Source organism: Podarcis melisellensis (assembly GCF_964234715.1).
Source record: "Podarcis melisellensis genome assembly, chromosome: 4".
Classification (NCBI taxonomy): Eukaryota; Metazoa; Chordata; class Lepidosauria; order Squamata; family Lacertidae; genus Podarcis; species Podarcis melisellensis.
This window is the reverse complement of record NC_138531.1, coordinates 96176493-96199492: the sequence shown is the minus strand read 5'-3', so window position 1 is coordinate 96199492 and position 23000 is coordinate 96176493. Positions and strand designations below refer to the sequence as shown.

Genomic DNA, 23000 nt, shown 5'->3' with positions numbered 1-23000 from the left:
GGGAGCCAAAAACCCACAATTTGCGGCCACATGCTGCATGTTTGTCTAGTGCTGGACCGAAGGCGTCGCTCGAAAGACACCCCTGCGAGCCAGGATGGCCGCCGGCAGCAAACCTCAGCGCAATCGCTCCTACACAAATTAGCCGAGAAGACAAATATTTGGAGTAAAGGTTCACAAGCTAAAAACAGGCGTGCAGGAGAAGCTGGAGGGTTCGGGAGGAACTTTCGTGACTGTAAACCCCCTGGATTGCCAGAAAATCATCAGCAGGAAAGGGTGTGATTTGTAGGAGAGAAGCGTGGGGTGAAAGGTGTGAGAGGATTAGACAAATTCATGGAGGTCATCACAACTATGTTCTTCTTCCACTGCTAGAGGCCCTATGCCTCTGAATAGCAGTTGTTCAGGAACGCAAGTGTTCTTGAGCTCAAGTCCTACTTGAAGGCATCAGGTTGGCAAACAGGATGCTAGACTAGATGGACCATTGGCCTGATCCAACAGGCTCATCTTTTGTTCTTCTCATGTTTAGACTAGGACCACGGCCCTGAATCTGCAGATGTTAAGACACACAGCATCTTACAAAGCAGAGACATCACCTTGCCAACAAAGGTCCGTATAGTTAAAGCTCTGGTTTTCCCAGTAGTGATGTATGGAAGTGAGAGCTGGACCATAAAGAAGGCTGATCGCCAAAGAATGGATGCATTTGAATTCTGGTGCTGGAGGAGACTCTTGAGAGTCCCATGGACTGCAAGAAGATCAAACCTCTCCATTCAGAAGGAAACCAGCCCTGAGTGCTCACTGGAAGGACAGATCCTGAAGCTGAGGCTCCAAGACTTTGGCCACCTCCTGAGAAGACTCCCTGGGAAAGACCCTGATGTTGGGAAAGATGGAGGGCACAAGGAGAAGGGGACGACAGAGGACGAGATGGTTGGACAGTGTTCTCGAAGCTACCAGCATGAGATTGACCAAACTGCGGGAAGCAGTGGAAGACAGGAGTGCCTGGCGTGCTCTGGTCCATGGGGTCACGAAGAGTCGGACATGAATAAACGACTAAACACCAACACACCACACTCTTTCCGCCATTGCCCTCATGCCCTACATTGATGGGCTTCCCAGAAAAGACATCTCTTCTGCAGTAGAAAACAGCATGGTGGACCTTTAGCCTGGCCGGCAGATGCAATCTTCTGATATCTGTGTTCCAGATAAGAATCTGTCTCTCCCTTCACCACCCTGCAAACTCTTCCTCCCCCTTTCCTTTCTTGTCTTCGACTTATCCGGGCAGCAAAGATCACATCATGCCAAAGAATAAAGGAGCGTAGATGAATACTGTGTGCTAAATTCAACTATTTTCCCATTTACCCCAGTGTAGTTTATTCTGATTGACAGGGGCATCCCAATGGCTGTTTGAAAAGAACTCCCAAGTGCCCGCTACCAGAGATTCCTGCTTTTTTTTAGATTACCTGCTCTGGGATCCCACAGCTAATTCTCCCCTGGTCTCCCCGCTGGCCCAAATAGGACTAATTTAGCCAGCTAACTCTGGTGATCATCTAATGTTTATTGGATGGATTTTCCCCTTAAATTGATTTTTGAATTTATTGTTATTCCCATTTTATACTGTATTTTATGCTGTTTTTTGTTGCATCAATTAAGTGTTTTAAATTTGTTGTTAGCCGCCCTGAGCCCGGTTTTCTCAATTGGGAAGGATGGGGTATAAATAATTTATTATTATTATTATTATTATTAGTCTGCAAATATCACACAACCAATTAATGTTTCTACAGTTTGCCTTCTGTTAAAATGCACAGCCTGTAGCATATAAGGAGATGAATGAAGCAGGTTTTAGTGGAAGCAAAACTGTAGCAGAACAGAAAGTGCAGATTGCAATGAACATACAGTGGTGCCCCGCAAAACGAATGCCTCGCAAGACGGAAAACTCGCTAAACGAAAGAGTTTTCCGTTTTGGAGGTGCTTCGCAAAACGAATTTCCTATGGGCTTGCTTCGCAAGACGAAAATGTCTTGCGAGTTCCTGCGGGGTTTTTTTCCTTTCCCCCCCTTTTTCTAAGCTGCTTATCTGCTTATCCGGTAAGCCGGTAAGCCGCTAATAGCGCTAATAGCGCTAATCCGCTAATCCGTCAATGGGCTTGCTTCGCAAGACGAAAAAACCGCTAGACAAAGAGACTCGCAGAACGGATTCTTTTCGTCTTGCGAGGCACCACTGTAGGGCAATATGAAAATCAATACCTCCTTACATCCCTGGCTTTGGCGCTTCCCCATAGCTGTTCCACAAACCAAACCAGAGCTCACTAATCTAAAAGGGATGGGGGAAAGTTAAGCATTTGTCTTTCCAAGTAGAATTGCTCATTTCATAGAGAATTGAATCAACTGATTTATTTATTTTTTGGAAACCTAAGTTGTTTCAGCCTTTCCAGTGAAGGGCAGAGATATTCCTGCTTTGTCTTTCACTCTTTCCCCTATTCTCCATTTCCCTTTCCATTAACTGCATCCTAGTCTGGTATCATTTACCGCTTATTTCAAAACTGTTGGTAAGTGTTTTAGGAAGAAGGTGGGAGGCTGGTGTTAGGAAACTCGAAGGGCCTCATTTAAAAGATAAGGTTAAACAGGGTTTTCCTTATAAGGAAGTTCCATCCCCAAAGCTGAATAGAAACCATCTTTTCTCCCCGGTTCAGCACATGCTTGTTACTGGCGCTCATAAATCGGCGGAGATGTTTTGCAAACCGGTTCCTGTCAAGATTTATCTTCCTCTCCAGGTTGTATTTCTTTCGCTTAGCAAGACCACGGCAGAGATAATCATGAGGGAAAATCTATCAACGCAATAGCGCTGGCCCATTGGAAACGTAATTCTCAAGATGCAGAGTTGCGCACCAATTCTGTGCAGTTTAAAGCTATTGGTTCCAGAGAGCCAGTGTGGTGTAGTGGTTAAGAGCAGCAGTCTCGTAATCTGGGGAACCGGGTTCGCTTCCCTGCTCCTCCACATGCAGCTGCTGGGTGACCTTGGGCTAGTCACACTTCTCTGAAGTCTCTCAGCCCCACTCACCTCACAGAGTGTTTGTTGTGGGGGAGGAAGGGAAAGGAGAATGTTAGCCGCTTTGAGACTCCTTAAAGGGAGTGAAAGGCGGGATATCAAATCCAAACTCTTCTTCTTCTTCTTCCCATCTAGGCCTTGTGCAACTTGGCCGTTTGCGGAATCTGGGAGGGTTCTGGGATGGTTCTGGGAGAATCCAAGAGGGCAGGGTGCATTAGCAGGAACGCCAACTCCAGATTCAAGCTACGAATGCTCCCTAAAGCTTGGGTGTGTTTAGATTTCAGGACTTTGGTTCAGGACCGCTTCCAGTTTCAACATTTTTGTTGTTGTTGAAAAAGAGGAAGGAAAAAGAGCCTAAACGAAAACAGGCTTTCTTTTTTCCAAAATGGCCCCAGGATAACTAAGAACGAGTCCCAGGTTTCCACTTAAAGCATTCTAAGTACCACTGTGCCCTCACTTGGGTGGGTGGGGTGAGCGTTTTGCATAGACCTGTTTCAGTCATTTGACTCCTCCCAGGAATTCACCCATAGGGGGAGGATGCTAATTGGGGGATGATCGTTAGGTCAAAATGGAAACATCCTCTTCAGTTAACCAACGCATCCACCTGCTGGCGTGAAATTGTTCCCTGCGGCGCATGATGCAACTGTATGCGTAATGTCATAGACAATGGAACATACTCCCTAATTATCCCCATCATCCTGTTAAGTGATCAAAACACAATTGACGGGACGCGAGAGAAGTTTCCCACCTTCGCTTCTGCTTCTTTTTCCACACGTTCATCTTCTCCCACCCGCGAGTCCCTCCTTCTTTCCAGTTCCCCCTTACAAGACCACTGGGGGAAACAATGGATTCAGCAGAGATTTTGGGTTTCTAAATCACAAGTCAGAGCGTTGTTTCAGATTGCCTTACCTTGCCTTGCCGGCAACTCTCTTTTGGAACACAGGTGCAAGGGACTGACTTTGGAACTTGTAGCACGCAAGGTGGGTTATTTATTTGCTATTTATTAGAGCGTGATCACAGGGACGGGGGTGGCAGTGGGTTAAACCACAGAGCCTAGGACTTGCTGATCAGAAGGTCAGTGGTTCGAATCCCCGTGACGGGGTGAGCTCCCGTTGCTCGGTCCCTGCTCCTGCCAACCTAGCAGTTCAAAAGCACGTCAAAGTGCAAGTAGATAAATAGGTACCACTCTGGCGGGAAGGTAAACGGCGTTTCCATGCACTGCTCTGGTTCGCCAGAAGTGGCTTAGTCCTGCTGGCCACGTGATCCGGAAGCTGTACGCCAGCTCCCTCGGCCAATAAAGTGAGATGAGCGCCACAACCCCAGAGTCGTCCGCGACTGGACCTAATGGTCAGGGGTCCCTTTACCTTTTTTGACAGCATGATCACATCTGATGCATGTTCAGCTCATGCAGTTTCAGCGACATGCATTTGACGCCTGCCAAACTGTGGGAGGCAGTGGAAGACAGGAGTGCCTGGGTATGCTGATTAAAATCCCACAAGTTAGCTCAGCTGATTAGAGCATGGTGCTGATAACTTCCAGGTCATGGGTTTTATCCCCATACAGGCCACCTACATGCTCCTGCATCGCAGGGGACTAGACGACTCTCAGGGGCAGGCCTGGATTTAGGTTTGATGAGGCCCTAAGCTACTGAAGGTAATGGGGCCCTTTATATGTCCAGCTATTTTTGTCAACAACAAATTGCCGCTGTTTTTTGTGTTGACTATATGCTACATGCTGAGAGCTGGACCATAAAGAAGGCTGATCGCCGAAGAATGGATGCTTTTGAATTATGGTGCTGGAGGAGACTCTTGAGAGTCCCATGGACTGCAAGAAGATCAAACTGATCCATTCTGAAGGAAATCAGCCCTGAGTGCTCACTGGAAGGACAGATCATGAAGCTGAGGCTCCAAGACTTTGGCCACCTCATGAGAAGAGAAGACTCCCTGGAAAAGACCCTGATGTTGGGAAAGATGGAGGGCACAAGGAGAAGGGGACGACAGAGAACGAGATGGTTGGACAGTGTTCTCGAAGCTACCAGCATGAGTTTGACAAAACTGCAGGAGGCAGTGGAAGACAGGAGTGCCTGGCGTGCTCTGGTCCATGGGGTCCTAATTTATGGACCTAATAGGTATCTAAAGCCATTTGCACATGTTGCCATGCAACCAGTCCATGCAGAATGTAGACACCCTATATAAAGAAATGAGCAAAACAATGATATTTTAGGGAGCAGGCTAGCAGGTGGGGCCCATGACTTACATCATAGGAACCTGCACAACACAAAATACTGTTGTTGTATGTAGGTTTTATTTAATTTGTTTTTTATCTTATATTTTGGAAATGTACATCTAGTTTTTCCCCTTTAACTTTTGGGGGCCCCAAGAGAGTGGGCCCCTAAGCTATAGCTTGTTTAGCTTATACGTAAATCTGGCACTGCTCAAGGACCTTCAATCTAAACAATTCCTATGATTTTATGAAATTCAAGTAAGGCAGAGAGCTTGTTGGACTTCCTGAGGCTTCACTCAGCACTCTTCCCCCATTTTTAGTAATGCTTTTTTTTACTTCATAAATTTATTTCGAATTACATGGAGGGCACCAGAATCTTTGCACCGCTTGAGGCCTCTAAAGGCCTTAATCCAGCCCTGGGCAGGGAGCTTAGATGATGATGCCTATTTGTTCTGATGTGTTTGGAGGGACACTAGATGACGTTGCATCAAAATAAGTGCGATCCCACACCCCCCAAAGCATTTCCAGCACACTTTTTTCTGCTGGGGAGACCAGGTTTGTTGCACAAGACCACCCTATAAAATACAACAGGGCAATTTATCCAGATGTGATGGAATCCCATCTGAAAACAGCGATCGTCTGGAAGCCCTACACTTCTATACGGGACAGACCACAGGGGCTTATTTGTTGAGCATCGCTTCCAGAAGTACAAAGCCAATTCTGTAAACCGCAAACAGCTGGGCACACCAGAGATTGGATATGTGGGTTCCTATTTCCATGAGTGAGTGAGGGAAGCTTAAATCTGCTAGTAAAAGCATTGGACAGATACCTTATCAGCTCTTCCTGCGCATGTTAAGCATCTGAGCTGCTCCAGACAATAAGGTCTGCATTATGCATTCCTGGAAAGTCCATCCCAGATATGGAACTCATATCATGGTTCTGGAGAAAACAAAGTTATCTTTTTTGCCTCCATACATTTTTGTTTCTTTTCTAAAGGGGCTTTTAATAAAGGGAGAGCAGCAATGATAGAATCAACTACTACTGGCTACTTGCAATATTACTGTAATGGTTCTAGGGGTTGCTCGTGCGTAAATCGGCGCCACACCTGGCTGGGTTACCTGGGTGAACTCTTTCTGTCCGGGCAGCCACTCACCCGTGGCTGTCTCAATCGCTGGCAGAATCCGTCAGTGGGCGTTTCTTGAACTTCTTCCAGCAAAGAAGCTCTTTGACGCCTAGTCTCCGCCTAATCTCCCTGCGCAGAAGCCTTCTGCGCAGGGAGGGTGTGGGCAGCGGAGGACCCGTGCTCTCCCCGCTGGTCTCCGGCGAGGAGTCATGGAGCCACCTCGCTGATTCCCCCATCTGCCCCCCTTCTCCACTGGTGCTACGCTGATTTCCTTCCCCAGAAGATGGGCTGCTTCTCTCCCTCCCGGGACACTCTCCAGAATCCTCTGGAGCCCTCCCTCTCCCTCTGGCTCTGATGGCAGTTCCCTGACAATTACAAAGCATATAACTAGATGCATGCAAGCAGTGGGTTGCCTTGTTCTGCACAGATAGCTGCCTTAAACTAAGTCAGACCATTGGCCCATTTGACTCAGTATTGGCCACACAGGCTGGCAGCAGCTTTCCAGGATTTCAGGCAGGGGACACCCCAAGCCCCATCTGAGGACTGAACTGGGCACCTCCTGTGTAGAAAGCATATATTCCACCGCTAAGCTACAGCAACCATTCTCTTGGATATGTGTTATGTAGAGATCTCAGTTTGGGCAATCAACTTCCAACCTCCAGGGGTTTCCTGGTTATAAAAGGGGAAGGCATAGAGAAATTCAGAGAAGTTTTCAAATCGGAAGACAGGTGAACTAATGCCAGTGTACTGGAAGAAGCAAAGACTACCCGTGTTGAAGCAATGATTCTTCAACATCAACTTTGCTGGACTGGTCATGTTGTGCGGATGCCTGATTATTGTCTTCTAAAGCAACTACTCTATTCCGAACTTAAAATTTGAAAGCGTAATGTTGGTGGTCAACAAAAGAGGTTTAAAGACCGTCTCAAGGCAAATCTAAAAAATGTAGTATAAACACCGACAAATGGGAAACAGTGGCCTGCGAGTGCTCCAATTGGAGAACAGCCTTTACCAAAGGTGTCATGGGCTTTGAAGACACTTGAACTCAGGACGCAAGGGGGAAACGTGCTAAGAGGAAGGCACGCTTGGCAAATCCACACTGTGATCAACTCCCACCCAGAAACCAATGTCCCCAGTGTGGAAGGATGTGTGGATCCAGAACTCGCTTCCACAGTCACTTACGGACTCATAGTTAAAACCATGTTCATGGAAGACACTCTTACTTGGCTACGAGGGATTGCGGAAGAAGAAGAAGAAGAAGAAGAAGAAGAAGAAGAAGAAGAAGAAGAAGAAGAAGAAGAAGAAGAAGAAGAAGAGCTCAGAAGCCTCCAGATGACTGTAGCAACAGCTGTCAGGATTTAGAGTTATAGGTGGCCCACCCTTTCAGCATCACAACTCCTGTTTGCAGTGTTTGGTTTTGCATGACAGTAACGGAATTGATCTCCTGGTGTGAATGAGTGAGTGAGGGGGCTCTGTGTGGATGCCTCTAACTCCCATTCTGATGCCACTACAGTCACCCAGAGCCTTCTGAATGTGTGGTGGCTGCCTCAAAGTCTAATGTGTGAACTGGTGGGCAGTTTATGAGCTCCACTTGTGTTCTTGTAGGTTTCATACAAGAAGGAATTGTGGACAATGTTAATCAGAAAACATTTCACGCATAGTGCTGGAGGCACAGCTCCAAGTTCCATTAAATATGGCAGCACTTCCCTATAATTAGGACAGAGATGGAGAAACTCAGGCTCAATGCGGCCCTTCAATCTCTCTGTCTGGCCCTCAAGACTCTCCCCAAGCCACATCCTCTCATGCCTCTGCTTTGATTCCTTCCTAAGTAAGTTTGCCTGGTTTGTTGAACTCTGCTTGCTTATCTGGCTGGAGGGCAGAGAGATCAATCTTATTGTACAGAGGTAAAATTTACATTCATGGCTCCGCCCACTTTTGCCACTGGCACATGGCTCCCAGAAGGCAATGCGGCTCTCACATTAAGAAAAGTTCTTCACCCCTGGCTTAGGTAAAAAGGGTAAAAGGTAAAGGACCCCTGCATGGTTAAGTCCAGTCAATGGTGACTATGGGGTTGCGGCGCTCATCTCGCTCTCAGGCCGAGGGAGCCAGCGTTTGTTCACAGGCAGCTTTCTAGGTCATGTGGCCAGCAGGACTAAGCCGCTTCTGGTGCAACGGGACACCGTGACGGAAACCAGAGTGCACGGAAATGCCGTTTACCTTCCCGCTGGAGTGGTACCTATTTATCTACTTGCACTGGTGTGCTTTCAAACTGCTAGGTTGGCAGCAGCTGAGACAGAGCAACGGGAGCTCACTCTGTCATGGGGATTTGAACCGCCGATCTTCTGATCTGCAGTGGTTTATACCACAGCGCCACCCACCTCACTGGCTTAACCCTTTCCACACTCACTGCTTCTCCCAGGCAGTCACTTCCCCTGCGTCCTTTTCTCTGAGATGGAGCAACATGCTTGGGAATCCAGGGACAGGGAAAGGAGGCTGCGGGTAGCAGCATCCTCCAGCAGTTGATATGGTGGTAGACTACCCCTGAGCCTGGAGGTTCCATTGGACCATGAATAGGCATCGATAAGACTTCTGTTGTGCAACCCACACCCCAGATGCAGCTAAGAGAATCCAATTCATAGCAGCACCGCCTGAAGTCCCTTCTTGAGTACATAAATTCATTAATAACTCTGGTTAATCCACTAATGTTCTCAGAGGAGGGGGAAGCGGGAAGGAGGGGAAAGAGAAGCTGGTCCTGGCGACATCGCCTTTCCGACACCTCTGATTTGCTGATCCCTGCTCCAACTTGAAAGGGAAAGTGTCGTTTCTTCTTCCTCTGCCAGTCCAGAGCGAGCGAGTGTGAACGGACGAAATGGGAACACGTTATTCCTGGGGGAGGCCGGTGGGCAGGCAGAAGGATGCACACCTTCTGAGAAAGTGCTTTCGGCCCAACGGATCGGTTTTAAAAGGCAGCAAGTGGTGGGATCTTCCAAACGTGGAAGCTCAAACAGCGTATAATATTATAGATGCCTCCGGGGCCTTATAAAGCTATTTGGAAGAGGTCCATATGAACATTACGCTTCTTTATGTGTGGGAAGTGTGAACTATATTTTATATATTTTCACACACCCACACACACACAGAGATTCCATAACGCCTTTGGCTCCTGCATGAAAAGTCTCTGCTCCCTTATATGACCATAGGAAACTGCCTTAAATGGAGCGAGACTTTTGGTCCATTGAGCTCGGGCTTGCCTACACTGACTGGCAGAGGCTCTCCGGGGTTTCAGACTGGGGACATTCCAAGCCTGGAGATGCCAGTGGAGATTGATCGCGAGACCTTCTACATGCAGTGCAGATGCTCTCGCACTGAGCTAAAGCCCCAGTTTGTCAGGACTAGAGTCGGGCATAGGTCATCACCTGGTACGCAGGTTGAGACCCTCCCTGTCCGAAGACTGTCTCGCCAGAGTGGTGCATACTCTAGTTATCTCCTGCCTGGACTACTGCAATGCGCTCTACCTGGAGCTACCTTTGAAGGTGACGCAGAAACTACAACTAATCCAGAATGCGGCAGCTAGACTGGTGACTGGAAGCGGCTGCCGAGACCACATAACACCGGTCCTGAAACACCAGCATTGACTCCCAGTACGTTTCCGAGCACAATTCAAAGTGTTGGTGCCGACCTTTAAAGCCCTAAACGGCCTCGGTCCAGTATACCTGAAGGAGCATCTCCACCCCCATCGTTCAGCCTGGACACTGAGGTCCAGCTCTGAGGGCCTTCTGGCGATTCCCTCCCTGTGAGAAGTGAGGTTGCAGGAAACCAGGCAGAGGGCCTTCTTGGTGGTGTCACCCTCCCTCCCATCAGATGTCAAGGAAATAAACAACTATCTGACTTTTAGAAGACATCTGAAGGCGGCCCTGTTTAGGGAAGTTTCCAATGTTTGATGGTTTATCGTGTTTTTAATATTCTGTTGGGAGCCTCCCAGAGTGGCTGGGGAAACCGAGTCAGATGGACGGGGTATATATAATAAATTATCATCATCATCAACAACAGAACAGTAACTCCCGAAAAATTAAAGGAATATGTCGAGCAAAGATTTTCAGAGCAAAGAGCAGCCACTGTTTAACTGAGCACAGCAATATTGCCTGGCTGCAATTGAAGGCAGCAATTCAAGACAGCAAGGAGGGAAGGAAGGGGGGGGGAAAGCAGACGATTATTAAAAATGTGGTTGTGTCCAACTGGACAATTCTGAAAGGCAGAAATTCAATGCTTTGAGTGGGAATTCAACCAGGATACGGCTTTAAAAACAAATAAACGTGTGCCGAGGGATCTTGGATAACCTCGCTGTACAAATCCAAAGCACTTTGGATGTCAACGGTGTTGGGTCATCTCCAGGCCAGTTGGAGGGCTGACTTTTAGGTTCTCCAATCCCCAAACACAAGCCCTTTTGTTTTGCCATGGACACGGGTCATTTGTCTGACAATGGATCTTCCAGATGGAAAAGAGGATACCAAGACAAGACTGTACAGCTGAGGAATGAGGGCAGTAACATGGAGATGGTGGAAACAGCTTTAGATAGAATCAGATCCTTGGCTTGTCTAGCTTAGCATAAGTCTATCTAGATACAGTTCCCAGGAATCTTTGGGGGAAGCCATGACTGTAAAAGTGGTATAGCAGTGCTTTAAACTGTAAGGTGTGGCCTCAGTCTCGGCCACAGAGCCTGATTCAGCATGGAAAAATAGGAAATCACCTTACACATACTATTTATTCAACTAGCCAAGCATGGTCTACTCTGACTGGCAGTGGCTCCTGGGATCTCAGGTATCATGGCCTTGAGCTCAGAGGAGGAGGAAACAGAGCCTGAAGCAGTGTTACCTGTTCCACACCTTACCAATAGCTCAGGTAGCATGGCAAGTGGGAGATCACAATAAGTCGAAGAAGTGACTGCATGTAGGCCAGAAGGTTGGTTCTTAAGAGCCCTAATATTTCGGGTAATGGGGTTGAGCCTAGGAAGCAGAGTCTCATAAGGGCCTCAGCTGACCTCCAGCCTTGGTCAGAGCAACGTGGCTCACTGGGAACTATCCGTGGTACTGAAACTACTGGGCAGCAGGTCTGAAACCTGTGGGTACCCGGTGCACAACTTTGGACTGATCCAGCTTCTGTTCTTCTGGACGCACATACAGACCAGACACTCAACGCCCACACGGTTGGATAGGCAGGTGCCCATGCTCACTCACATCTGTTCAGATCCCCCACACTTCTGCCAATCAGCAGGGAAGTGAGAGGGGGTTCTCCCCATCACAGTGCTGCAATTGGATGGGGAAAGCAGGAGAAGGGAAGACCTCTTCATACTTTTAAAAGCCATTGCATGAAAGTATTGGCAAACAGAAAGGAACCCTCCTTCCGGTTCCCTGAGCTCCAAGACTCTTCCAAAGGCACAACGGAAGAAAGGGTCCTTTCTAGAGGTAAGAAAAGGTTCCTTGCTTGGGGACCTATAGCTGTTTTGGACACCCAAGCATATCCCAAACCACTAACAAGAACCCCATGGATGAAGAACAAGCAGAAAATAGATTATTCTTCTTATTTTAAGAAGACTAAAACTTATTTTAAAGAAAGACTTGGGGACTGGATGCCACCTGCAGCCTACAGATTCTAAGGATGTGCTCTACTCCTGGGCCTTTTAGGAATACATTTCTGAATGAATCAGACCCCACTGAGTCCCTGCTCCGAAGCCCAATAGATTCAATAGACCCTTGAATCAACCACTGGCCTGCAGGGTTTTCTGGACACTGGCGCCAAGTCTTGTTTCCTGAGTATTTATTGCAGAAAGAAGATTAATGACTTTGGCTTAGTGGTGCTGATTTGGAGGGAACTACTAAGCGAGAGGAGGATGAAGAACAGGTTCTACCTAGAGAGCATTTACCTGTCCTGAGTCCCGTGCGATCCCACTTTCTCGTTCTTCATGCAGAAATCAGGCGAGCTTTGCAAATAAACCAGCTCCGTCTCCTTTACCGGGCGGATGTCAAGATCCTTGGGGACTAGATGCTTGCGGGTGCCCATAGGCCGATGCACCACCTTTGTAGCTGAAAGGTATTTGTTTTTTAAATCCAGGGCAATGTCTCTCAGTTCCTGAAGCCCTCTCCAGCAGGTCTTGATTGAGCAGGAACCAGATACTCCATGGCATTTGCATTTCATCTCCAGAGAAGCTTTCAGGGCCTGTAGAAAGAGCAGCACAGGGATTTTGAAGTGACTTTTCCCTCCCTTTTGCTCAAATGCTCACCATCATCCCCCAGCTTTCGCCGCCCCTCCCAGGGAAACGCTGAAAGGAGTAAGTGCCCTCACTGTGTTACAATCAAGGCTGTGTGTCTTGGGCACGTGAATGAAGCTCATTTGTATATACTGTATTTTTTGCTCTATAAGACTCACTTTTCCCCTCCTAAAAAGTAAGGGGAAATGTGTGTGCGTCTTATGGAGCAAATGCAGGCTGCGCAGCTATCCCAGAAGCCAGAACAGCAAGAGGGATTGCTGCTTTCACTGCACAGCAATCCCTCTTGCTGTTCTGGCTTCTGAGATTCAGAATATTGTTTTTCTTGTTTTCCTCCTCCAAAAACTAGGTCTGTCTTATGGTCTGGTGCGTCTTATAGAGCGAAAAATACGGTGATTTGCATAGGTCTGGGGAAGCATTTTGATTCTGCCCCGTTTATCTCTCTTTGCCCCTTGACTCCACCTCCCTGCCCCGTTCCGCCCTCCACCGTCTTGCCCCACTGCTGCAATTTAGATTGTAAGCTCACAGGGGCAAGGACCCACCATGTTTTGCTTACGCTACTCTGTTACACCATGAAACAATTCACCCTGCTTTTGCTCATCGTGGAAAGGAATACACAGAAACACATCTCTGAGTTGTGGTGGAGGATGTGGCTCAAACAAACCCCTTTACAACTGGAGTTATTTCTTTCTTTTTTAATAATAATAATAATAAACAGAAATGGAATTCAGAGGCATGTAAAGGTAAACTCTGGATGGTTAAATCCAGTCAAAGGCAACTATGGGGTTGTGGCGCTCATCTCTGTTTGTCCACAGACAGCTTTCCGGGTCATGCGGCCAGCAGGACTAAACTGCTTCTGGTGCAACGGAACACCGTGATGGAAACCAGAGCACACGGAAATTCCATTTTCCTTCCCGCCACAGTGGTACCTATTTATCTACTTGCACTGGTGTGCTTTTGAACTGCTGGGTTGGCAGAAGCTGGGACAGGGCACCACCGAGATTCGAACCGCCAACCTTCTGATTGGCAAGCCCATGAGGCTCAGTGGTTTAGACCACAGCGCCACCCGCGTCCCACTCAACCAATGGGCAAAATCCCTGGAAAGTTTGGTTGCAGTTTTGAATGGGCTTCTGCACTTTTAGAATTCATTTGCAGAAATCTTCTATTTTTAGATTCACTTCTCCACCTGTTTTTGTCCATGCAGCCACCTCTGAAAGTGAGCAGCCAACCACACCAGCTGGTTGCAGGAGGATAGTTGGCTTAGCAAGCAAGCAAGCGCTACGTAGCCTCCGTTTGTAAGCTGCAAGCCTAAACATCTCCATTCAGGAGTAAAAGTCCTATTGATTTGGATTAGGGTAGGCAAACTCAGCCAGGCATTTTTGCTTGCTGAGCAAGGACAGTGGGAGCCAATACAAAACAGAAAGCTTAGTGGAAACTGGAAAAAAGAATGAATGGCAAGTCATAACCTGGATATGCAAGGCAATAACTGAAACATTAATGGGCACAGAGCAGAGAATGGATGGACTCCCCCAGAAACGCCAAAGGGTTGGGACTCAATGAGACCATCAAGATGACTAGCACTGGCTCTCCAGGGACCCTGAAGATGGCAAGGATTGAACTTGGTGCCTGTGCTGAACCACAGGCGTGCAGGGTAAAGATTTGGGGAAAGGCCTTCTTGGTGGAAGCCAGAGAACTGGCCAATATCTCCCTCCAGGAACTCTGCCACGAGTGAGCGCAGGAGAAAACATACTGGTGCAATGGGTCTCCTACTCAGTTTCCCTTAATGGTACCCACAGTATGCCAGCTTGAAGATTCCATCTCCATTTGCTTCTCGGCAGGGTGATGGCCCAGCCCAAAGCTCTCCCTTTGTACACAGGTTCAGCCCAATTGCTGGTTGAATCTGTACCAACCCTTTTGTTAACCCCGGACGGCGATTGCATAATGAGAACATCTCTTTTCGGAATTGGTTACCTGTCTCCCTACTTCACTGTTGTGCAGATGCATCAGCTTATTGGCTTGTGATCCTGATTTTTTCATCTTCATGGGAGCATCTGAAAATTTGGACCCCATGACAAGACCATAGTTGAGGTTGTCAGCACATCCTCCCCAGCGATACCCAGGTCCAGGTGTCTCACCTGGGATGGGACCACAGGAGCAGCCAGGGAGGTCCCCGGTGGTGCAGGCTCTGGCGATGGTGTGGCTGATGGCTGCGGCGGAGAGGGCGTACACAAAGGCCGACTCCCTCGTGCCTGCGGAGACAGAAAGGTCGATAGGAATACATTTCCACTGGATTTTCAGTCGGGTAGAAAACAAACGGGGGAGGGAAACATGGCTCAATGAATAGGAAATCTTGGAAGCTCTCGTGATAATCAGGCTGTCAACCTCTGAAGGTCACTGCTTCTCATCTAGCAAGTACTGTCAGGTGCCAAAAACACCTGCCAGGAACCACCCAAAACTGTAAAATGTCCAATATTAAATAAAATACCCAATACAGTCATACCTCAGGTTGAATGTGCTTCAGGTTGAGCGCTTTGGGGTTGCGCTCCGCGGCAACCTGGAAGTAACGGAGTGTGTTACTTCCGGGTTTCGCTGCTCGCGCATGCGCAGATGCTCAAAATGATGCCACATGCATGTGCGGAAGTGGCAAAACGTGACCCACGCATGCACGGACGTGCCGTCGTGTCTTATGTTCTATTCAGGATGTGAACAGGGCTCTGGAATGGATCCCGTTCGCATCCCGAGGTACCACTGTACAGAAATCACAGATATCACGGGATGCCAAATGTAGGCACTGAATATTCACTGAAAATAGAGCCAGAATATTCACATTTTCTTATTTTCTGTATTATTATTATTATTATTATTATTATTATTATTATTATTATTATACTGCCCTATACCTGCAAGTCTCAAGGCCTTTTTGGGAACTCACTGAAGCTCGACAGCAAATTATACGCAATCAAGGTATAGTTGAAGGGACCTTGGGGATCATTTAGTTCAACCCCTTGCAATGCAGGAATCTGCAGCTGCCCCATATGGAAATCCAACCTGCAACCTTGGCGTTATCAGCACTGAGCTCTGACCAGCAGAGCTATTCATCTAACTAAGAGATGAGAGAACCAGCCCTATCATTAGGCAGAGTGAGGTCATTGCCTCAGGTGGCAGACACAGGAGGGCAGCCCCTCCACACTGTTCCACCGCCTGTGCCCCCTGGCGATTCCCCTCTGCTGGAGGGCATAGTGAAGCGTGCCGTGGGCCTGCTAAAGGGGACCCCTGACCATTAGGTCCAGTTGTGGCCGACTATGGGGTTGTGGCGCTCATCTCGCTTTATTGGCCGAGGGAGCCGGCGTACAGCTTCCGGGTCATGTGGCCAGCATGACTAAGCAGCTTCTGGCAAACCAGAGCAGCGCATGGAAACGCCGTTTACCTTCCCGCTGGAGCGGTACCTATTTATCTACTTGCACTTTGACGTGCTTTCGAACTGCTAGATTGGCAGGAGCAGGGACTGAGCAACAGGAGCTCACCCCGTCGTGGGGATTCAAACTGCTGACTTTCTGATTAGCAAGTCCTAGGCTCTGTGGTTTAACTCACAACGCCACCTTACCTCTCTCCAAATCCAGGAGGTAGTTGGGCGCCAGCTCGATGGAGGAGCAATTCCACCGCATGTCGGAGAACGTCTTGCGGCACGTCTTGATCACCTCCCGTGCAGCCTGGATGATGGTTTGCATCAGTTCCAGGTTGCTCCGACACAGCTGGACTTGCGAAACCACCAGCCCTTCCAGCTGCTTGCAGTGCTGCGTCTGGTTCAGGGCTAGAACCGAGGGAGTCTTGAACAAAGCTCTGGGAAGGCGAAGAAAGAAACACACCCGGCCGTCACCATTAGCAATTTTGGCAATCCTCAAAGGTCCCAGAAAAGGAGACTTGGCCCTCCTAGAAGCCTGACAGCCGTCCCCATTCGATCCGGCTTTAATGAATTTTATAACCAAACACACAGCATCTCGCGGTTGACGGAAACCAGTTCCCAGCTTGCAGCACACTTTCCCGTTCCCCTAATCCCTTTCTGAAAACATCCTAAGTAGTTTGCACAGCCGTAAGGCTGGACTGAAGTGAACCATCTCATTCTGTGTCTGTTCTCAGAAGCAGCTCCCCGTTGCCAGAGATTTCACTTCCCCACTGGGCACAGATCTTTGATTGATTTGCCGTCAATGTCCTTAAGTCTCATTCCCGCTATTTAATCCTATCAACAGAGGTGACCCCCATGGCTTTCCCAACGATGTTGTGACACTAAGGTAAAGGTGAAGAACCCCTGGACAGTTAAGTCCATTTGACTATGGGGTGCAGCGCTCATCTCGTTTTTCAGGCCTCGTATCTACGGGACCGCCTCTCCTGGTCTGCCCCGCAGAGGACCTTAAGGTCTATGAATAACCATAGTTTAGAGGTCCCGGGCCCTAAGGAAGTCAGACTATCCTCCACCAGGGCCAGGGCCTTCTCAGTGATGGCTCCGACCTGGTGGAATGCTCTGTCCCATGAGACTAGGGCCCTTCAGGATTTAACCTCCTTCTGTCAGGTCTGTAAGACAGAGCTATTCCACCTGGCCTTCAATTTGAATTCAGCCTGATTTTTATTTCCCTTCTCTTCCCTCCCCCTCCCCTTCTTTGACGATCACCCGCTCTGAGACCCCACAGCTAAGTAGGACCAATTCAGCCAGCTAGCCCTGGGGATTATCCAATTGATTTTTGAAATTTATTGTTATTCATGTTTTTATACTGTAGTTTATGCTGCTTTTATAATTAAGTGTTTTAAAGTGTTTTAAATTTTTTGTTAGCCACCCTGAGCCCGGTTTTTGAACTGGGAAGGGCGAGGTATAAATAAATAAATTATTATTATTATTATTGTTATTATTATTATTATTATCCACAGACAGCTTTCTGGGTCATGTGGCTAGCAGGACTAAACCACTTCTGGCACACGGGACACTGTGACAAGTGCCAGAGCACATGGAAACACCATTTACCTTCCCACCACAGGGATACCTATTTATCTACTTGCACTGGTGTGCTTTCGAGCTGCTAGGTTGGCAGGAGCTGGGACAGAGCAACAGGAGCTCACTCTGTCACACTGATTTGAATTGCTGGCTTTCCGATCGGCAAGCCCAATAGGCTCAGTGGTTTAGACCACAGCACTACCAACATCTCCACATTGTGACACTATGCCCGATGATATGGGATGGTCTTACAGATGCTTATACGTTACAGGTAACTACTGGTGTCAGCCCAAGAAATTTTGCTGCCTGAGGCAAGGTATAGTGATTATATATAGTGGCCTTCGGAGATCAGGGTTCAAATCCCCACTTGGCCATGAGGTTCTCTGGGTGACGTAGGGCCGGTCATCACCACTCACCCTAACAACCTCAAAGGGCTGTTGTGGGGATTAGCTGATGTGGGGCAGAACCATGTATGTCACCTTGAGCGCCTTGGAGAAACAGGTGAGATAGAAATGTAGTCAATAAGGAAATGCATACATGAACAGGGCCATGGAATCATCACCTGCACCAGCAAAAAGCCACTTTTGGTGGAATGATGGTTGTTCCGAGATTCCACAACAAGCCCTAAACAGCTGCAGCCCCGTATACCTGAAGGAGCGTCTCCACCCCCATCGTTCAGCCCGGACACTGAGGTCCAGCTCTGAAGGCCTTCTGGCGGTTCCCTCCCTGTGAGAAATGAGGTTACAGGGAACCAGGCAGAGGGCCTTCTCAGTAGTGGCACCTGCCCTGTGGAACACCCTCCCCTCGGATGTAAAGGAAATAAGCAGCTATCTGACTTTTAGAAGATATCTGAAGGCAGCCCTGTTTAGGGAAGTTTTTAATGACTGATGTTTGAATGTGTTGGAAGCTGCCCAGAGTGGCTGGGGAAACCCAGTCAGATGGGCAGGGTATAAGTAATAAATTCTTGTTGTTGTTGTTGTTGTTTGAGCCCTGGATTTCCTGGCACCACACTTTTCACTGCTAACCCACACAGCTGTCTGGAGATTCAGTCATTCACTCATAAGGTAAAGGTAAAGGGACCCCTGACCATTAGGTCCAGTCGTGACTGACTCTGGGGTTGCGGCGCTCATCTCGCTTTATTGGCCGAGGAAGCCGGCATACAGCTTCCGGGTCATGTGGCCAGCATGACTAAGCCGCTTCTGGCGAACCAGAGCAGCGCACGGAAACGCCGTTTACCTTCCCGCCAGAGTGGTACCTATTTATCTACTTGCACTTTGACGTGCTTTCAAACTGCTAGGTTGGCAGGAGCTGGGACCAAGCAACGGGAGCTCACCCTGTCGTGGGGATTTGAACCGCCGACCTTCTGATCAGCAAGTCCTAGGCTCTGTGGTTTAACCCACAACGCCACCCGCGTCCCTCATTCACTCACACATTACTCTTAAAAGCTGCACTGCTTTTGAGTGAAAGTGGAGGCACAATGCCTAGACAATAATAAGAAAATGGGAAGGGTTGCTAGAGAGACAGGTAAAAACTCCCTTCGTGGAGCCAAAAGGCCCACAGTTGACCACGTTGGGCCGAGAAGATGGTGTTTTGTCTCCATGTTGCAGCTGGAAATCTGAGGGATAAACGGAAGGGAAGTGGACATTTTGGAAAGGATTCTATCCCAGCCACCCAGCCAGGTCAGGCTGAAACACAAAGATCTACTTCCCGTGCAGCTTTTATCACCTAGCTGGCGTGGCCGTAAACCGTTCTCCTTTTGCTCATAAAAAGTCTTTTACGGATCACAGCTGGAGAATGACCCTCTCGGCAGTTCGGTGACGGCCACGGCTCGAAAGGAAGGTCCACCTCTAGCTGCGCTAACATGACACTTGCGCCTCTCCTCGGTTTCTCCGTGTGCCATCTTGAGACCCTGAGGTGAATACCCTCTGGTCGCTAATGGACACGTTTTATGGGTGTGATTTATTCCCTGCCACCGGCAAATGGCTACTTCGCCGACTCTCTTAAAGACCTGGATTAGAGGCGGGCTTGGAACCAGATGCTTTGATCAGGGGAACCCTTAACCGGAGCCGCCTCTGAGGAGTTTGAACCCGTGCCATGTGAGGCTTTTACCTCAGCAATGGGCTTAGCCATTAGTCACCCCCCCGCCCCTTCAAAGCCTTCTCCGGCTCTGAACTTTGAAAGTTTGGTTTGGCAAATGGGGCGGCCGAGACTGCCAGATCTGACTGAAAAGCAAGGGGAAAGGAAACGCTCCAGAATGTTCTGGAAGTGCATGTAAGGAAGGGGAAGGGGACTTTGATGCCCACAAAGCTGCTGACGGGATTTAGCCTGGGCCTATATTTTCATGCTTTTTTTTGTTTGTTTTTAAACTGTTTTAACTGTTTAGCTGTTTCTAATTTATCTGTAAGCCTCGTTGAGTCCCTGTCAGGAGGGGAGCCAGGATAACAACAAGAAGAAGCAGTATTTTTAATACCGCTTTTCAATACTAATTTTACAGAGCCGTTTACAGCATAAGAACATGATAATGTGACTATTTAAGCCAATAAAAGAAAACGACAGGAGGGGCTGATTAAAAATTAGATTCAGTCAGGTAGAAGTTTATCAGAAAGCTGCCTCAAAAGCTAGACAAATCAGGTCCTCCCTTAAAGTGTGTTGCAGTAAGACCTGGCAACCCAACCCTGTGTTGTGGGTGGGTACGTTTGGATAGCCACAACACCCAATTGGTAGGTCCCTCGAAGCTGGGTACAATCAGGCCAATGGGACGCAGTCCAGACGATTCGAGGGACCTATTTATGCCCATGCAAGTGACCCAGAGGTTCCTCTTTCGGAGCGTGCATTTGGAACACCCGCCCACCTCTCCCTACTTTTAGGGCTTTGCGCTTGACCTTGCTATGCTGTCGTGTGTCATCTGTCGTTGGGACAGGGGCACGGCAGGAATTTCCCCCACTCGGCTGATTGGCTGTTGCCATTTGGATTTCGCCTGCCACGTAGCAAATCATCACAACTTGTAAGGTTCAGGGGATAGGGATGGGAGAATGCTCTCGCCATCCCTATGTGAAGGGTATTCCGTTAAAGAAATCCAGGGACTCGATGGTTTGGTCAACCCCTGAGAGGGGGTTGTGCCCGTGCCTGAGTCCAGGGGGGCATTTGGGTGGCGGAGATAGCCTGTTCCCGGCTTTCCGCTTATCCAGGTGTTTACCCTTGGCTGACCTATGCTGGTGCCCTGGGTCAGCGCTACCTGCAACAGTGCAGGGAGCTAGTCGAACCAGAGCCTATGCAACCAATCACTTTCTGTAATCAATAGTGGCCTAAATTCTGCCAAAAAACAAAATTTGAGTCTTGTCTAAATTTATTTAAGGGGGAGGTTTAAAGGTCTAAACACGCAAAACTTATCCATTTTCATCAGCTTTTGGTATGGGCTGAGGAGTGAACCTCGGGGGGGGGGGGAGGTTCCACATTTGGGGCGTGAGTGCTGAGAAGTGGGTCAGGGTGACCAATGGGGCAATCGTGGGCTTGCATGCATCTGTAGAGACCTGCTTGATGTCAACAGTGTCCTGTCTGAGACTAGACTTTATTTCACCCGGGTCAAAGACTCAGTTTGGCACACCCACCCCAATGCACATTTGCGTACACACCACCCACACCCACAAAGACTGGGAACTTCAATGACGCCCCTCTGGAGGCTTGTCCTGGGGGGGGGTGTGGCTAGCCTCCACATAGCTATGGACCTGCCCTCTCCCCCTTCCGAAATTAACGTAAGAACATAAGAGGAACCTGCTGATTCAGGCCAGTGGCCCATCTAATCCAGAATCCTGTTCTCACAGTGGCCAACCAGATGCCCCAATAGGAAACCCTCAAGCAGAACTTGAACCCAAGATCCCTCTCCCCTTCTGTCTTTATCCAGACCCTCCAAGTGTCCCTATTTTCCAGGGACGTCGCTGATTTAGAGAAGCCGTCCCGGTTTCTGATTTGATCCCCTAATGTCCCACTTTTCCTTAAGATGTCCCTATTTTCATTGGAAAAATGTTGGAGGGTGTGGACTTAACCGACCCCCGAGCCATCTGTGTGGGATGTGAAACACAAGAGCAGTCAAATACAATATTCCTAGAGTGAACATGTTTACACATGGGGAGGAATGTTTGTCCAGCCAGCAGGTAAACTTCCTGTTTCCTTCTGGGCTGGGACAGACTTCCTCTGCATGTGACTAGAGGTGGGCGTGGCCTCACCTATGCAGGTAACGACAAAAGCACAGGGCAGGGCAGCCATCTCTCTATCTATGACTACTTTCGTCGAAGAAGCCACATCTGCTTAGCCAAAGATGCTCTCTTCCAGCCAAGAGAGGACAAAGGGACTGTCTTCTTATGAGATAGTTTTGAAGTGTATGTTACTTTTCTAAGCTAAGTCTGCCTTCTGGGATCCGATTGTGAACAGAATGTGAGTGAGTAAACTCTTTTTATACTTTTATAGAAGACTGTGTCGTGTCTTATCTTTTATGAGGGAATAAGGGGGAAATACCAGAACAGTTATTATAGAGCCTTTGGCGAGCCTGAGCAAATGCATCCGCTGCAGGTTTAAAAAGGGGAATGTTACTCTGCTAAATTGTGAACTTGTTAACACAAGTTCAATATATACTCTCCTGCATCCTTGAACATTCCCACAATCTGAAGGCAATCCTGTATAGGGAAGGTTTTCTTTTAATGTTTTATTATTGTTTTATATATGTTGGGAGTTGCTGGGGCAACCCAGTGAGGTGTATGGGGTATAAACGGTAAAATATCATTATGGAATGTGACTTCCCTATTTTCATTGGAGAAATGTTGGAGGGTATGGGTTTCAGGCTGTTCTGACCCCCAAAAAATCAGCTCAGGTGTGTGTGGGGGTAGAAGAAAGGGCAGATCATTCAATCAGGTAGGCAGAAATGTTCTAGCTCTGTGTTGAATTCCTCCCTAAATTGTGTGTTTGTGTGCCACATGGACAAATGTACGATAGACCATGTCCTGGTCTGGAGAAAGAAAAAACATTTGTGCAGAACAGCATACTACAAATGGTGGCATTTAACACTCTCAAGCATTCTGTGAAAAGAGCTTATAAACTGGCAACTGTTTTCATCAGTGAAACGCGTTAAAGAGCACTTGGTTATAACTTTTGTGCGTTAAAACTTTAATAGGACGGTGAATTCCGGTAGAGTAAGGGAGGATTTGTGAGATGACGGGAAGAGAGACATCTCAAAATGTGGAATCAAAGAGAGGAATTTGGTTAACTCTTAGGCGGGGCTGTTTCTCATAGAGCCAGTCACACTCTAAAGAGCCAACCGTGACGGATAAATATAGTTTCTGATCGTCTTTCACGTTTGAACCTCTTGCATTAAAGCTTCGT

The 23000-nt window shown here is 48.1% G+C and overlaps 1 protein-coding gene and 1 long non-coding RNA gene across 2 annotated transcripts in view; both read right to left on the bottom strand.

Annotated features, from left to right (window-relative positions):
• Positions 1-23000, bottom strand: part of LOC309369440 — a 352208-nt gene that overhangs the window by 192210 nt on the left and 136998 nt on the right. The window lies entirely within an intron of this gene.
• The window catches only part of WNT11 (Wnt family member 11), a 60594-nt gene that overhangs the window by 5767 nt on the left and 31827 nt on the right, over positions 1-23000 (bottom strand). The window contains exons 4-6 of the mRNA XM_081910025.1: positions 16248-16483; positions 14615-14892; positions 12302-12594 (exon numbers count right to left, since the gene is read on the bottom strand). Coding sequence (XP_081766151.1) covers positions 12302-12594; positions 14615-14892; positions 16248-16483 — 807 coding nt within the window. The remainder of the gene's footprint in view (positions 1-12301; positions 12595-14614; positions 14893-16247; positions 16484-23000) is intronic.